Raw genomic sequence first — 15,520 nt, forward strand, 5'->3', positions numbered from 1 at the left:
GTACCACTTTTGAGCTGGGCACCATTCTGAGCATGCTTTACACTCACAGACATATTTAATCTGCAAACACCCCAGGAAGCTCTTCTACTGTCACCTCCATGTTAAAGATGAGGAAACTGAGGCAGAAAAGATAAGAATTTGTCCAAAGTTTAATGGCTACTAAGTGGTAGAGTGCAAAATTTCAACTCCAGCTTCCTTATGAGAAGTTTCACAGTGCTACAAATGGAGTTCAGTGTACACTGCTTGGGTGATGGGTGCACCAAAATCTCACAAATCACCACTAAAGAACTTACTCATGTAACCAAATATGACCTGTTCCCAAAAAACCGATGGAAATAAAACATTTAAAAAATAAAAGAAGTTTCACAGTGCATCTCTAGAATCAAAATTATATTTTAAAACAACCAACTCTGATGAGGCGTTGTTGCATAATTAAGAATTTGACTGGCTTTTGTCCTTGGTTCCTGAGAGATAACTTCTAAATCCTTGGAATTTCTTGAGTGCTAGGAGTGCCTATTATTCACGAGTTCTCCAGATCACACCTGAGTGTGCAAGTAATGGGATGACTCAGGATTAGGTCAGGTTACCACAAAGACCAACCATGGGTCACAGGTTGAGACTTTGAGCCACAGTAGGTCAGCCTGACCTCCCGATCCCCATGGTTTGGGGAGGAGGGCTGATGACTGCCAGTCATATGGTCAATGATTCAATCAATAGTGCCTACTTAATAAAACCCTAACAAAAACTTTGGAAACTGAGCTCCTGGGCAGCAAATACATTAATGCGGTAAGGGGGTGACAAGCCCTAATTCCACAGGGAGAAGGCAGAGAAGTTCTCCATTGGAGACTCCCCCCCGCCCAAGATCTTGCCCTAGGCATCTCTTCGTCTAGCTGGTTCTGATCTGTACCCTGATCATAAAGCTGTAATCCTAGGTCTTGTAGCACTTTCCTGATTTCTGTGAATCATTCTAGTGAAATGAACTTGAGGGGGTCATGGGAACCCCTGAATTTGTAACTAGTTGGTCAGAAGTGCAGGTGGCCTGGGAACCCCGAAGTGTGGCTGGCATCTGAAGCAAGGGCCATCTTGTTGGGGACCACGCCCATAACCTGTGGAGTCTGACACTAACACCCTGAGAGGTTAGCTCGGAATTGAGTTGTACTGCGTTCTACCAGTTGGTGTCAGAATAGGCATCATTACTTTTCTTTATGCTCATTTATGAACCAATCTGACACTTCAGTCTGCCAGATGTTCAACAAGAATTTGGGGACTGATTTAATCTATAGCAATACATAATGTTACCCAGAAACACAATTTTTAAAGTGTTCTGGTTTCGGCAATACAGTGTAGCCATTTATAACAGAGGGCGGGGAGGAACGTTGCTTTGCTCTTGCTCCTCTTCTGATCAAGTATCTCTGTGCCTCGGGTCTCTTGTCTGAAAAATGGGAATGATAATAGTACTGACCTTCTGAGGTTACTGTGAGGATTACTCAGGGGAGGCACTGTGTATGTATTTGTTTTATTTATGCCTGGCCATAAAAAGCTGGGGTGACCTAAGTTATCAAAGCGAATTGTTCTGGGATCTGTCATAGGATTAGATGGTTTATAATGTTTTCCAAAGTGGGGCTTGGGGACTGCGGGTGGTACACGACATTATTTTAGGTAGCATGCAAACTTTTTTATGGTTTTAATTTTAATATTTATATATTGATTTTAATATAGAGAAAGCACATTGAACTCATGCTTTCACATATGTTAGTAACAGCTTCAGATGAGTCTCAAAGGCAGTAGTGTGCATATAAATAAGTATAGCTCATAATTGAATTTAAAGATAAAGATGAAGCAAATAATAGGATCAGTGGAGTGCAGATATGGCAAAGACTGCAAAGTCCTGGGCTTTGAGGCTAAGAGGCAGGGCTAGTTCTCAAATACTGTCTTTTCTGCAACCAAGAATGTTTCCTGTTAACAACTACATCACCTCTTCCCAATGTCAGCATTGGTTAAAAAGATGTGGCAGGGACCCTGGCAGCCAGTTCCACTCTGGTCACCAGGCTGGACCAAGATCTGAGCAGAGTGGCAGTTCCAAGTCACAGCTCCAAGAAGCAGATTAGTCAGATGAAGCTCCCAGGAGATGCACGGAGAGATGGAATTTGGATCAGTTCTAATCCCTCAAGACCTAGTCCTTTTTTAATTGCCTTTGGTTTCCCTTCCTTCTTGGTCTGGTGTCCAAAGAATATTCTCCTCCTTCCCCTCCTCCCTGGGACTTTCTACCAAGACCACATCTTAGAACTGGCAGGATATCATTCAGCTTAAACCCTTTTTTTTTTTTTTTGAGATGGAGTTTTGCTCTTGCTGCCCAGGCTGGAGTGCAATGGTGCGATCTTGGCTCACTGCAACCTTCGCCTCCTGGGTTCAAGCAATTCTCCTGGCTCAGCCTCCCGAGTAGCTGAGATTACAGGCATGTGCCACCACGCTGGCTAATTTTGTATTTTTAGTAGAGATGGGGTTTCTCCATGTTGGTCAGGCTAGTCTCAAACTCCTGGCCTCAGGTGATCCGCCCGCCTTGGCTTCCCAAAGTGCTGGGATTACAGGCATGAGCCACCGCACCCGGCTTCAAACCCTTCTTATTAATTAAGAAGGCACAATACAATCTAAAGAGCTCCATCTTTCTTCCTCTGTGCCCCACCCCCAACCCCGCTCCTGAGAGCAGCTCTTCCTTTCTGGCCCCAGCGTCCTGTGTCAAAATCTCTAATGCATCTCACCAACCAGGCCAATAGTGGAGGCCGCTTCCCCCAGTGCCAAGGGTCAGCCCATTGTTGTGCCTGGGCTCTTTGCATACTTGCACTGTTCTTTATTCCTCACAAAAAACCAAGAGCTCAGTGGTATTTTACAGCAGAGATTCAGGGTAAAAACCAAGCAATGGTCATGGAGCCACAGAAGGTGAGCCAGGATTCTCACTCAGGTCCAACTAACTCCAAAGCTGAAGCTTTTCCTGGAAAACCAACTCTTAGACTGTCAACAATGGGTGAAAAGGAAAGTGCAGAAGAAATGCTCTCAGGGTTGCTTCACCCTACTTGGAGGGGAGAGGTAAGGAGAGGGGGTTAACCCCCTTCCTGGAGTTTGATGTGGAAATAAGCACCTCTCTTTCCTCGCTTCCATCTTCCTAGGCCTGCTCTCCTCCCGGTCTATCACCCTGTGCAAAATCCCAGCACCCTAGACTCACTCTCAAATGCCTCTTCTCTGGTGGAAGATTAACGGGCCGCCAAAGCACCCCATTGCTCTGCTAGCATAAATTGCAAGAAAAACATTTAGAATATTGATTAAGTGCTCCGTGCTAGAAGATTGAAATTTACCTCCTGTATTTCCAGGATTAGCTGACATAATGGGGTCAGTCTGCTGGCACAAATGATTTACAGAACACCCATTGGCAGCTTTCCTTTTAAAACTCGACACTTAAAATTTTCACTTGGTCACAGCCAGTGGAGTCCTGGGTATTTGGTAGGCTTGGATAATCGCCTTCCCGCCGCATCTAGACTTTGGGGGTTGACCTCCACAAAGAAGAGTTTTGAAATCATTTCAGGTCTGGTCTGGCCCTATCTGGAACAAATGGACTTTGGATCTGAGGAAGTACTGGGGCCGTGGGGAGAGGGTGGAAGGGACCATCTAAATATAGATTATTTTCAATATTCAAATGCAGAAGATGTAGGAGTTAAACAGATTAGGTCTGCCCTCCATCCCTCCTGCCACTCTGCAAACATTAGGCTGCATCCTACAAGTACCTGTTTTCTAAGCTTGACATGACTCTGGGGAGAGAAGGAAATGTACTGAGGCTTTGCTGGGAGGCTGGGAAGGAGTGGACCTAGGCTGAAATCCAGTGAATGTGGCAGGTTCTCTGCTCCAGGCGGATGCCCACCCCCAGGCCTCTGCCCTCACCCCACACAAAGAGGGGCCTGCGGTGTCTCTACTCTGAACCCCTTAGGGCTAGCATGGTCTGACGGCCAGAGAAGACCAGGCAGCTACTGGTGGAGTGGTGGCGGGGCAGGGCGGCTGCCCTCTGCATGGTTGATTTTAACAAGAAGCATGCTTTCGAAGATTATCCGCATGAACCCTTCATCTCTTTCATGATTGGGCGAGCTGCTTTGTGGTTTCTTTCTAGAATACTGTTTTAAAAGTCCCACCAGGATGAGCTCTGTCACACTGGTCCTCCATGTCTCACCCACAGATGTGTTTTATGTGACTCACAAAAAAATGATCTAACTTTGAATGTGGTTAGTACCTTTTACTGGAGCCCCTGCCAACTGCCCACAGCTATCCTCACCTACCCTGCTCGCCCTGGGGCTGAGCGTGTGCCCTATGGTCTGTCACAGCATTTCCAGGGGCAAGGGGCTGAAGGGGGATAGAGGCAGTGAAACCTTCTCAGGGGGCCGGAGTCCTAAGGCTGTAGCTCCCAATCCTTGTTACTCTATTTGACCACAGAAATCAGAGGTTGACCAACACCACGTTAAGACGTCTTCACTGTAAGCCACCAGAGTTAAGCAGTGTACAGTGATGCAAAATAGAGAATTTTTCTAACACTGCAAAGATATTTACTTTAAATAAGTCACACACACATACACAGTCCATTTGGTTTAAATATCCTGAGCTTTTTCCAGCTACCAGACCACTCCAGTGCACGGAAGATGAAGTAATTGGTAGGATTATTAATGTTTCTTTGTCTTCCATATGACCATTTTGTACAAGTCGAAGGAACAGGCCAACAATAGCACAGCCTGTGCTATGCTTGTCAGTAATATGACTGCCAATTAATCCTGACATGGGAGCTTGGCGGGTTACCCAAAACCCAGTATTTTATCACCTCAGGGGGTTAGCACTTGGACATTTCTGTAACATTTTATACTAATCAATCAACTTTCCTTTTTTAAAGCAGAGCCTTTCATAGGAACCATGGATGTGTCCTATATTCTCCACAACCAAAGCCACCTAGTTCCCCAAACAGAACTGCATTTGGTTTGTTGATAATTACACTTCGGAGCAGACTTTGGAAAATGTTTATTCGTGTTTCTTCCCTTCCAAGAGGGAAATCTATCTCAAATGTTAAGACTGAAACTCAAGTCCCCAAGAGTTTTCTCATATTATTGTATATTTTAAAATATTACAAGAGGGCGCTTCTCAAGGGAAGTGAACTTTAGAGCTGCCAAAGATAGTTGACTTTCTCTGAATCTGTTACCAATGGATCCCAAGCTGGTTAAAGTCAGTTCTATTCTGAGTAATGACACATGTGGCTGGGACAAACGCCATTCTAAGATATTTCTAGGACCCCCTCCCTCCTCTCCAGCAAATGGTAATTCATCTGGAGACGGCCATGCAGGCAGAGGAGGGTCAGATGGGGAGAATGAGTCTCCTGGGAGCCCTCCACCCAGGCAAGAATCCTAAATCAGCTGGAGGGACCATGTTCTCGGGATGAAGGCTCTTCACTCATCACTCTCTCATTCCCCCGATCCTCTAGCCGCAGATGATCCTTTCAACCATTCTTCATAGAGGTCACCCTAGAAAATCAGCAGCTGCAAAAATGTTACTGGCAAACTTTTCAGTCCTTCCCCTATACTGTCTCCTGGAATTGAGGCATGAAGAAAGAAACCCGGTCTGAAGTCAGAACTTCGCCTCTGTCCCCCTTATTTGCATTCGTGAACCTCAGGAGGAATTAGGACATGCAGCGCTCTTAAAACCAGCTTCTCCTTTCTTATTCTTTCCTTCTTCCCTGCTGTCTGTTCTTCATCCAGAGAAAGAATCCCAGTTGTCCAAGGGTCATGGAGCAAGGCAAAAGTGCCTTGGCCTCAAAGTTAGAAATCTTGGTCTGCTAGAGAATTACTGTGTGATCCTGGATATGTCACAAACCTCTCCCTGCCTCAGTTGCTCCATTTGTAAAAGGCAAGGATGTCTGCCACACCTGACTCACGGGGCTGCTGTGAGGAGTACAGAGGGCAAAGCACACAGAAGGTTTTGAAAAACAAAGTAAACTACACACGTGTTAGTGTAACCTACCACGTTCCTAGCACACACCCAACACCCGCCCCCAAGGAAGCACAGCACCAACTTCCATCTGTTGTAAAGGGACTAAGTGGCCACTGACTTGGGATCAGACACCAAATTGTATGTGACATTCATAAAGCACCATTCTGGAACATTCACTCTGCTCCACTGAATTCTAACTCCAGCAGCTAAGCCATATATGTGCTTTGTAGATGAGGAAGCTGAGGCTTAGAGAGGTTAGCACGCTTTCAGAGACTACCATACTGCTGAGGACAAGAGCAGGGTCTGAAACAAACTTGGCTGCCTCCCCTGCCCTTATCCCTTATTCCCTGCCTCATTTATGCAAAAAGGGCCTCATGCAGGTCATCATCTTAGAAGTCAAAGTGAGGTTCCATGGAACCCTAAGGGCTCCCTGGGAGTGAAATGCTGTTTAGCTCCAGGATATGTGGAGACGGTGCGTATCACAGGGAGGAGAGGTGTGATTAGAGCCACCTTTATTCCTCGACAGCCCCAAGTCTTCATGTCCCCCTCTGCCAAGGAGTTAAACAGCAGCCCAGAGATAAACGTCATGCTTTACTTTTGTTCTGTTTTGTTTTGAGACAGAGTCTTGCTCTGTCACCCAGGCTAGAGTGCAGTGGCATGATCACGGCTCACTGCAACCTCTGCCTCCAGGGTTCAAGGGATTCTCTTGCCTCAGCCTCCCGAGTAGCTGGGATTACAGGCATGCACCACCATGCCCAGCTAATTTTTGTATTTTTAGTAGAGACAGGGTTTTACCATGTTGGCCAGGCTGTCACAAACTCCTAATTTTACTTTTGTCCTTCTCTTTAGAAAGCAGAGTTCCTATCACTAACAGGAAAGGAAAGGCATGGTTTCTGGGGAATAGAGCTCCTGTGTTCCCTGATATTGCTGGGACAACCCTGAGGCAGTACAGATCCTCCTTGCAGGGAAAGGTGTTTGGACAGATCTGTGTTAGGGGCAAAGCCTTGGCTGTCTATGTGGCCAAGCCATGTACTGCACTGTACCACAGGGAGCTCAAGTTAGGAGCTAGGATTTGGACGGTGGGGTAGGGGCGGGCGGTGTGGAAGAGAACACTTCCTATGGCTGACAGACCCCTCTCCTCTCATGTGGGAAACTCCAATTTCATGGAGTTTCCAATGATGACTATTCTGAGATGTCACATATTAACTTCCAAAAATGTGGACAAGTTGCATCTCGCCCGGTATTCTAAGTTTACTGACAAGGCAACTTTTGTTTTTGAATGCCTGTCTCCACAAAGTTTCTAAAACAGAGAAGGGACTTAATAACAGGCTGGACACTGAACACTGAACACTGCCTCTGCAGTCACCCTCTGTGCACTGAGACACGTGCAGAAAAGAAGCTGGTTTTGCGGTAGCCAGAACTTGCTTTTTCTTTCCAGAAACCACCGCTGGCTTCCTATGATCACCTTATGATAATAGGACCCTGCCCCTCACCTGGCCACTTGTCTTTACTGACACCAGAATCTGAAAGTGCCCAAGTAGCTTGGAAAGCTGACCTAGGAGGAAGCAGGGTACAGAGCACCTGCTGGAGATGGAGAAGAGACTATGTTCCCTGCCTGGCTCTAGGCCTGCCTTCAACTCGCTGGAGGATTCTGAACACATCACTTCCCTGCTCTGAAACTCAGGCCCTCGCTGCAGGATGGAGCAATTCCATGCCCTAGTATTTCCCAGAGCTCCTCCTGGCTCTGGCTTTCTCTGCACAGTGCTTTGGAGAGAGCAAATGCCCAGGAAATGCTTTAGAAGTATGAAGCACATCTGGTTGACCTTGGGCTGTGCCATTTCCTTATCGGCCTCTCCTTAGTGTTTTGTGTGAGTGTCTCTGAGACTGTGTGTCTGGGGTGGAGAACCAGGAGGACGAAGGACACACAAGCTCAGATGAATGGCATGGAGGACATCCAAGATGAAGAGGGGTCTTAAGATACCAAGGAAATCAAAACCAGCTTCCGACACTTTCTAGGGAATGAAGTGGGTTGTAGGTCAAGGTGATATTTGGTGAAAGAAGGCGTCTTGTGAGAATTCTAGTGAGACTGACCCTTGACGGGGGCTGGGGGCCTCGATGTGCTCCAGTGATGAGCATGAGGCAACAGCACAGTGCTTGGCACAAAGGCCACCAAACATCCCCTTCTCTAGCATAGCGGGAGGCAGAAGTCACCATGTGGTCACCATTGCCCTCAAAATACAGGAAAAATCATGGAAAGAACGAGGCTCCTGGGTTCCATTGCTGGCTCTGTGACGCATTAGCTCTGCAGACTTGAGCAAGAGCGATCCTTCTCTGATCCCCTGTGTCCTCAAACCAAAGAAGCTACAATACTGTAGTGATAGCATCTCTCCTGCAGTCGTCAGGAGGATAACACTCAAAGGGGTAAAGAATGTGAGGGTACCCTGTGAACATACAAATAAGAAATGTCTTGCCAAATAGCTGAGTACTCATTACTATGAAAAATCAATAAAAAGGCAGGATAAAGACTGCTTTTGACCGAAGACAGGAAATCACCACTTCTATCTTGCTGTGGTTCTGCCCTCGCAGACCTGGATTAACCCCAAAGAATATTCTTGACCGTTCTCACTGGACTGTGTCCACATGCGGAGTTTGCAGGGCAGCTTGTGCCTCCTCGCAGCACTTCCTACTGCCAAGGAGCACTTGCTTTTGCTTCTGAAGAACCAACCCATCAACAGCTCTGCATGGGAGTTAACCAGCAACACTGTCTCTGGTTTACCTTTAGAGACAGTTAAATACTCCATGCCATGTGGTGATGTCAAACTCAACAGCTCCTTTCATTTTATTATGCTGCTGCTTTGCAGAGAACACAGAATCAGCATAATAAGTGTGTAACCAAGCCAACTTGACAACCCCACGCACAAAAACTTCAGAGACGCATCTCCCCAGAGCACTCATTTTATAGGTAAAGAAAGTAGGGCCAGAAACAAGCCACACTCCCAGTAAATGACAGAGTCAGTTCCATAGTCTGACTTTCTCTCCACTATAAGACACATCACAGTCTTCACTGGTTGTGTTTAAAATGCAGTTTTAAGACTCAAACCTGAGCACCATTTGTCATCCATCTCTGCATACACTTCGGAAAATGAGTCTGCCCGTGTTTCTCCCACACCAGGAAGGGAGTCCTAACAAGGAATCGGGATGCATTTCTCACCTGTAAATTTGCACACGGTGGCAAAACGTGAGTGGGAATTTCATTCTCAGACCCTGCTGGCCCCAGGGGCTTGTTCTTGATCCGGAAGGCAGTGGTGGTAGTGGTAGTGGTGGTCTGTACTGGGAGGGCTGGCTGCCACGCAGTCACATCGGAGCCATTGCCAAAGGCTTGAATTGCATTTTCTGCAGTAAAACAGGAGGAAATCCAATTTCAAAGTCAAGCAGCAAATGTAACAGACAGGATATACACAGCCAGAGAGGCACACTAGAAATTCTGATTATAGCATTGGACTTTTCTGAACAAAATGCATCCATCCATTTGCCCTATACGTACTGAGAGCCAGTCTTTGGGGTCAGGTGTTCAAAAATCAATTCAGTCATTAAACCCTGAGCTGGACACTTAGCTATGCTCAGAATGCAACGAATATTTATTATGTTCCTATTTATGTGCCAGGTGCTGAGCAAGATCCTTGCCCTGAAATATCTATCAGTCAAGCCCTTTGAAACGCAGACTCAGTACTGTTACTTGGGATCATAACTGTGCCATTTTCCAAGAAAATTCTTGTGCTCTGTCAATATTCTATATTAAAAGGAAACTAGTGCTTTTTAAAAAAAATCCTAATCACGAGACTGAGGCAATTCAATGGCATTCCCATTAATATGGCAGGCAAAATGGAACCAGTTTCTTAAAAAAAAATCTACCCCAAATCTCATCAATATCTAGTAAACATTTAAGTAAGATTATTTTTTTCCTTTTCTGCTCCAGTCTTCCAAACAAAATCTGCATAATTAGGTAGAAGCAGCCCTGCTTAAATGAAAAGTTTAAAACGTAAAACTTTAAAAGCTTATTACAATTTCATAGGATTAGATTGTTTTTACGGCAAGAGTAAATTGGTTGTGTGTTGTTCCCCTCCCCAAAATGAATAAAAAACAGTTTCTAATCAGGTCTTTGGGGATTTGGCCTGGATTTAGGATTTTTTTTTAAATCTCATATTCATTGTATAAAAAACCCAAACTCCTCCATTTGGGACCTGAATGTGCAAATTGTTAATATATGACTCTTAGTTGGCATTTTTCAATATACAAGACAGAATAATTTAAGCCTAATCTTCCTCTTAGAAGTGACATTTTGTTCTAAAATTGTTATCCTTTAAGTTCAGTAAATTGGAAGCTTGTTTTTTCTGCACCTTTACGTTTTTGGGGGCTGTAAGAAACAGCTTCAAATTAATGTAAATGCTTTTTATGCTCCCAGCTATGTTCCATGGCTTAACTGGTGAGTGTGAGGCAGAGAAAAAGGCGCACAGGGACCAGTTCCCTTAAATGCCCAAAAGAACCACCACTGCTACCCTTGCTTTTGCTTAAAACATGTACATTCAAGAGACTCACAGTTTCTTGCAACTACCTGTGCTTTTCCCAGTGTGTTTGCCTTGCCAAATCAGTGGTTCAGTTGTTTACTTGCTCAGTCATTCATTCAAATGTTAACAGAATATCTGCTAAGTGCCAGGCACTGAACTATGCATGGGGCACACAGTAGTGAACAACAACAGCAACAAAAGATAAAAGTCCATGCCCTCATGGAGGTCACATTCTGGTTGTGCAGGCAAATAAGTGAAATATATAATACATTAGGCAGTGAGAAATGCTTGGAGAAAATGAAGCAAGGAAGCACCAGAAGCACTGAGTAGGGAGAGGGAGTTGGTACTTAGATAAACGGATCCAGGAAGACCTTCTGGTGAAGGTGCCATCTGAATAAAGACCTCAGTGAAGGCCACTGATGTCTAACCTCAGCTCCATCCCATTTGTCTCTTCCCCATACATCTGTCATGCACATGGCTTAAAAACAACTCTTTCCTCCCCCAAACTAGAAATAAACAATTGGCTAGAGTTGTGTTCATGACAGGAAAATCTGGGAGAGGTTAGGCTTAATCTGAAGGGAGTGGAATTAAGTTTCTACATTTGGGCTGGAATCTACAAATTGCAATTCCTTCTACTTGCAAGAGATTGAACTGATGGCCCTGTGTCTTTGGGGCTCTGTGCCCCATCTAGTCACAGTGGAAACGGAATGCCTGTGGAAAATTCTGGCTGCCTTTGGCCCCTGATGCAGACAAAATGCATTTATTTTTATTGAAAAGTCATTAACAATGAGATATCAGACTATTCTCTCCTTCATCAAAAAGGTTATACAGCAGGAACAACTTTAATTTCCTTGTGAGGGAGAAGTTTTCCAGCCAGTGTGAGCAAAATCTTTTCCTACACTGACCTCCATCGTCATTGCTTTATCTTTGTTAAAACTTGCATTCTGCCAGAAGACTGTGGGATGTGAAAAAGAGGAAATACACACACACACACACACACACACACACACACACACACACACACACATTTTCGGTCAAGACCAAACAAGAGGTCCAAGTTGTGATTCCTTGGTATGCCCCAATGTCATAGTGAAGGTTTCCTTACTCGACACCTGACACTTCTTTTGTGGGTGTGAATTTCACTTAAGAATCCAAAAGCTTGTTTTATTTTTAAGAGGACCAAAGCAATTGACTACAGCCACATTATTTGAAGTGCCTAGTAAGCAAATGACTTTCAACAAAGTAAATGATGAGGAAGTTTTAGAATAACACTCAAAAGCTTTTTGTGTGTGTGTGTGCACAGTAAATTATTAGCTACCAACCAAGCATCATGGAGAAATTGTCACTTGAAGACAGGGCTCTCAGAGGGGTGGGTGGCTGAGCCTTGATTCCTATAAACTTAGTCCACCCCTCCCACCAGGAAGTCAGACTAACCTGGTTCCTGAAGTTCAGGCCTATGTTCTCATCCAACAGGCTCTTCAACATCGGGGTGAACAAAGCCCTTAGGACACAGGGGGCTGCAAAAGGATTCGCACTTTGGATCCTAACTCTGGCATGCATGGCCTATGTGAATTACCAGGCTGTACTCAGCTGTATGGCAGGATAAAACCACCTATGTCTATGAGGACTCTTGTGTAGATTACAGTAAATGAGAATGTATATTCTACACTCGCTATAGAGTGAGTTTGAACACATAGAAGATACCTAATAAATGGTAGCTGCCACAGAGTAGGTTGAAATTTTCAAGTATCTCAGCTGGATCATCATCTAGGGCGTGCACATCTGGGTGGATATATGTGAGTCCTGGCACTGTGCTTTTGGAGTTTGATGAATGCCCATTGTTCGCAACCGTCCATTTCTCTCTATCCCTGTCCCTTTGGGAAACATGTTTCCAAACTGCCTAAAGGACATTGCAATAAGAACTGATTCTGCTTTCAAGCAGGAGCCCCCTCCCTCCTCCCCAGTGCTTATCTCGCCTCCAGAGATAACAGGCATCCCGAGCCTCCTGCCTGCATCGCCAGTTTATCCTACTCAAGAATTGTTGCTTCTCCTCTGAGCCAGCCCTGAGCATCCAAGGGGCTATTGATGTTAACATTCTAATTTTTCTCAGAGAGTCCTTGGAGGCCTATCCCCATCTAATTTGTCTGAGCTTCTCACATTGTATATTCCGCCCAGGTTTCAAGAACCTTTGGAACAGACTCTCCGCAGGCTGCCAAGATCAAAATTTGATCTGCGGGTAGAAGCGTTCTTTCCCACATAATGTACCCTCAGTTATTTGAATCTCTTGCTCTCTCAGGCCTTTGGATTCACAGTCTTAGCGGCACCCAGTTCATCACTTGCTGGGTTCCCTGCTGCATGACACGGGGTGGCCACAAAAGGAGCTGGATTTACCATCAGTGACTAAGAGGAAAGGGAGACAGACAGACAGAGAGAGGAAGCAGGCACAGGAAACAAGAGGTACAGGCACAAGGTACAAGAGGTACAGCTGGAGCTCAGAGAAGAAAGCGCATTTCCTCATTTGTTTCTTATTTTTTACAAACTCACTAAGACATGTATTGTCCTTGAAGAAATTCAAAAATTTCGAGCACTCTTCTAGGTCATTCCCACTGTTGCTGCAGTCACACCATGGGGCCACACTGAGGCTACTGGAGTCTATGTAGTTGGGGGTCATGACTGTGCCTAAAAGAATAAAAACAAGGCAATTTACTGTTGTACCATGATACTTTTCCAGAGCCTAAAAGGAAACCAATATTCCTCTGACGGCAGATGCGCCATGGATAATTACAAACATTGTGTTTGCTGAGTGGGAAATTATGTTAAGCAGTGCATTTTCTCAGCAATTTATCTTGAGCACATAAAATAATTTACACATTTACTTTAAAAATTATAACAGAACTCCTTGAGCTGCACTTAGGGTATTCTTTTGTGCACAAATGGTATGGATGCCGTGGAGTAGGAAAGAATTAACTTAGAGAATGCATGAGTTGCCAAATCCCTTGCATTTTCTTAAAAATGTCATTAATCTTCATAAACAGATACAGCTGGGTTTACATATCTTAAACAATTTTGTTTAGGACTTTGAGTCCACTTCTCCCAGAAGCAAATGGTTTCTTTACAGTGACATAGGGAAGCTAGAAGCTTCCTAGTGGTTAGCCCGCACCCTGAATGTATATATGTATATATGGGGTCTTCTCAGCTGATCTAAATAAAGTCTTCCACATTGTGAAAAAAACTGGAAACAAACAATGGAAATTCTCTAAGCCAAGGGCTCCTAGAGTCCTGCCTGTGGACTCTCAATGGTGCTAACAGAAATGCTGGGTGGTCCCTCCTGCCTACATCTTGTCGTGATATTTCTGATGAGTTCTACACTGGCGCAAACACACAAAGCATTTATACTTAATCCAAAATAACTGTCTTCTCCTGGGTGGCTGACACCAGGCAATGCCCACTGATGACAAGAAGGCTTTTGTTTTCATATATTTTCTGGATGTAAGAAGTAATAGGTGGTCAATAGTCCGCAGGGTGTATTTGGATCACAAACAGAAAAATAATTTTGTTCTAAACTTCTCTGAGTAAAGCGCATACTGTCTTTGCCCTATATTCTTTACTGACTTAAACTAAATAATACCGCATGATACCTTGGGATGAACATTTTAATCTACTGCATACAGGGAACTCCTAACTTTGATTGAGAAAGGAACTGGTACCCTAAACACTAGGGGAGGAGGTTAAGGCCACTGGATATGCCTGGTGCCACGGTGGGCCCCTGGCATATATGGAAGAAGTAGGAATAAGCCTTGTACAGAAAGAAGTTGGAGAAAGAGATCCAGACCCAAGAGAAAAAGACATTTTGGTCTATGCAATGCATTGCCTCTGCCATTGGGCCCTCCATTCACCATCCTTAGGTGTTCAAGGGTTTGCCAAGTCTAGGAATAACTTCACGGAAATGCTGGCAGTACCTGGCCTTGGCCCCTCCTAAAGGGGTTAAGGAACAGGTACATCTGGGAAGGGCACTGACTGAAGTGTTAACAGGGACTACATCCATTGACTTAGAGGAGCTTGGAAAAAAATTGCTTTTGTTTGTGAACCAAATATATCCTGCGGATTACTGACCACCTATTACATCTTATGTCCATAAGATGTAGACACTGTTAGCAGATACAGCTAGAGCTGAGTTGGAGATACTCAACATTTTCTTCTGTGGGCTTCTCTGTATTTTAAAAACACTTTTTACAATGAGAATGCTTTGACTACTTTTGTTATTTCTGCAATTCCATAGTTGGTAAGTAATCCCTAGTAGAGATGAACTTACTCAGGAAAAGGAGAGAGTGAATGCAAGTTTGGAGTATTGGCTTAAGGAAGGTACACTCATTGGCCCAATCAATAAAAACAGAAAATACTTGGGAATCCAGGGAAAGCTGTTACCCACAGCAGGGCAGGTATCCTCCCAAAAAGTTGGGAGTAAAGAGTGTACCAGGAACCTGTCCTATCCCTGCATTAAGTACTGTTGCTGATTTTCCCAAAGCTGCCTGCTGAAGATGCTCTGGTGACAAAGAATGTAGTCTGTGCTGTCATTCTCAGGGTAGGTTCTTCCTGCTGGTGACGTGTGTGACCCTGACACAGACAGCCGGCAGGAACACACACCCTGGCTGAGCCACTGTGCTTCTGACAACTGTGATTTTCCTCACCCTTCCATAGCCTTCACTGCGTGTTCCTTCTCAAATGCCAGTTGAGATGAGCCCTGCCACCAAGGCTTCTGCTGTCCCTGGTACCTGGGACACCTGCCTTCCCCCTGACAGCCCTGGTATCCAGGGGTCCAAGTTTGCTTCCCCTCTGTCTCTCACGGTGGTCATGTGTAATCACACTGCTCAGAATGCTGAGAACATGGTTCTTCTAAAGTCTTGGGTCTTGAAAGACAGAAAATACTGTTTCTGCTATGTCTGTTT

At 44.8% G+C, this 15,520-nt stretch overlaps 1 protein-coding gene across 6 annotated transcripts in view; it reads right to left on the reverse strand.

The window, feature by feature from the left end:
• The window catches only part of GFRA1 (GDNF family receptor alpha 1), a 224,342-nt gene that overhangs the window by 22,963 nt on the left and 185,859 nt on the right, over positions 1-15,520 (reverse strand). For all 6 annotated transcript variants that reach the window (XM_017871242.1, XM_017871244.1, XM_017871239.1 and 3 more), the window contains 2 exons: positions 13,119-13,253; positions 9,221-9,402 (listed from right to left, as the gene is read on the reverse strand). In XM_017871242.1, coding sequence (XP_017726731.1) covers positions 9,221-9,402; positions 13,119-13,253 — 317 coding nt within the window. The remainder of the gene's footprint in view (positions 1-9,220; positions 9,403-13,118; positions 13,254-15,520) is intronic.

This window comes from Rhinopithecus bieti, unplaced genomic scaffold, assembly GCF_001698545.2.
Source record: "Rhinopithecus bieti isolate Rb0 unplaced genomic scaffold, ASM169854v2 scaffold_5982, whole genome shotgun sequence".
NCBI classification, from domain to species: Eukaryota; Metazoa; Chordata; class Mammalia; order Primates; family Cercopithecidae; genus Rhinopithecus; species Rhinopithecus bieti.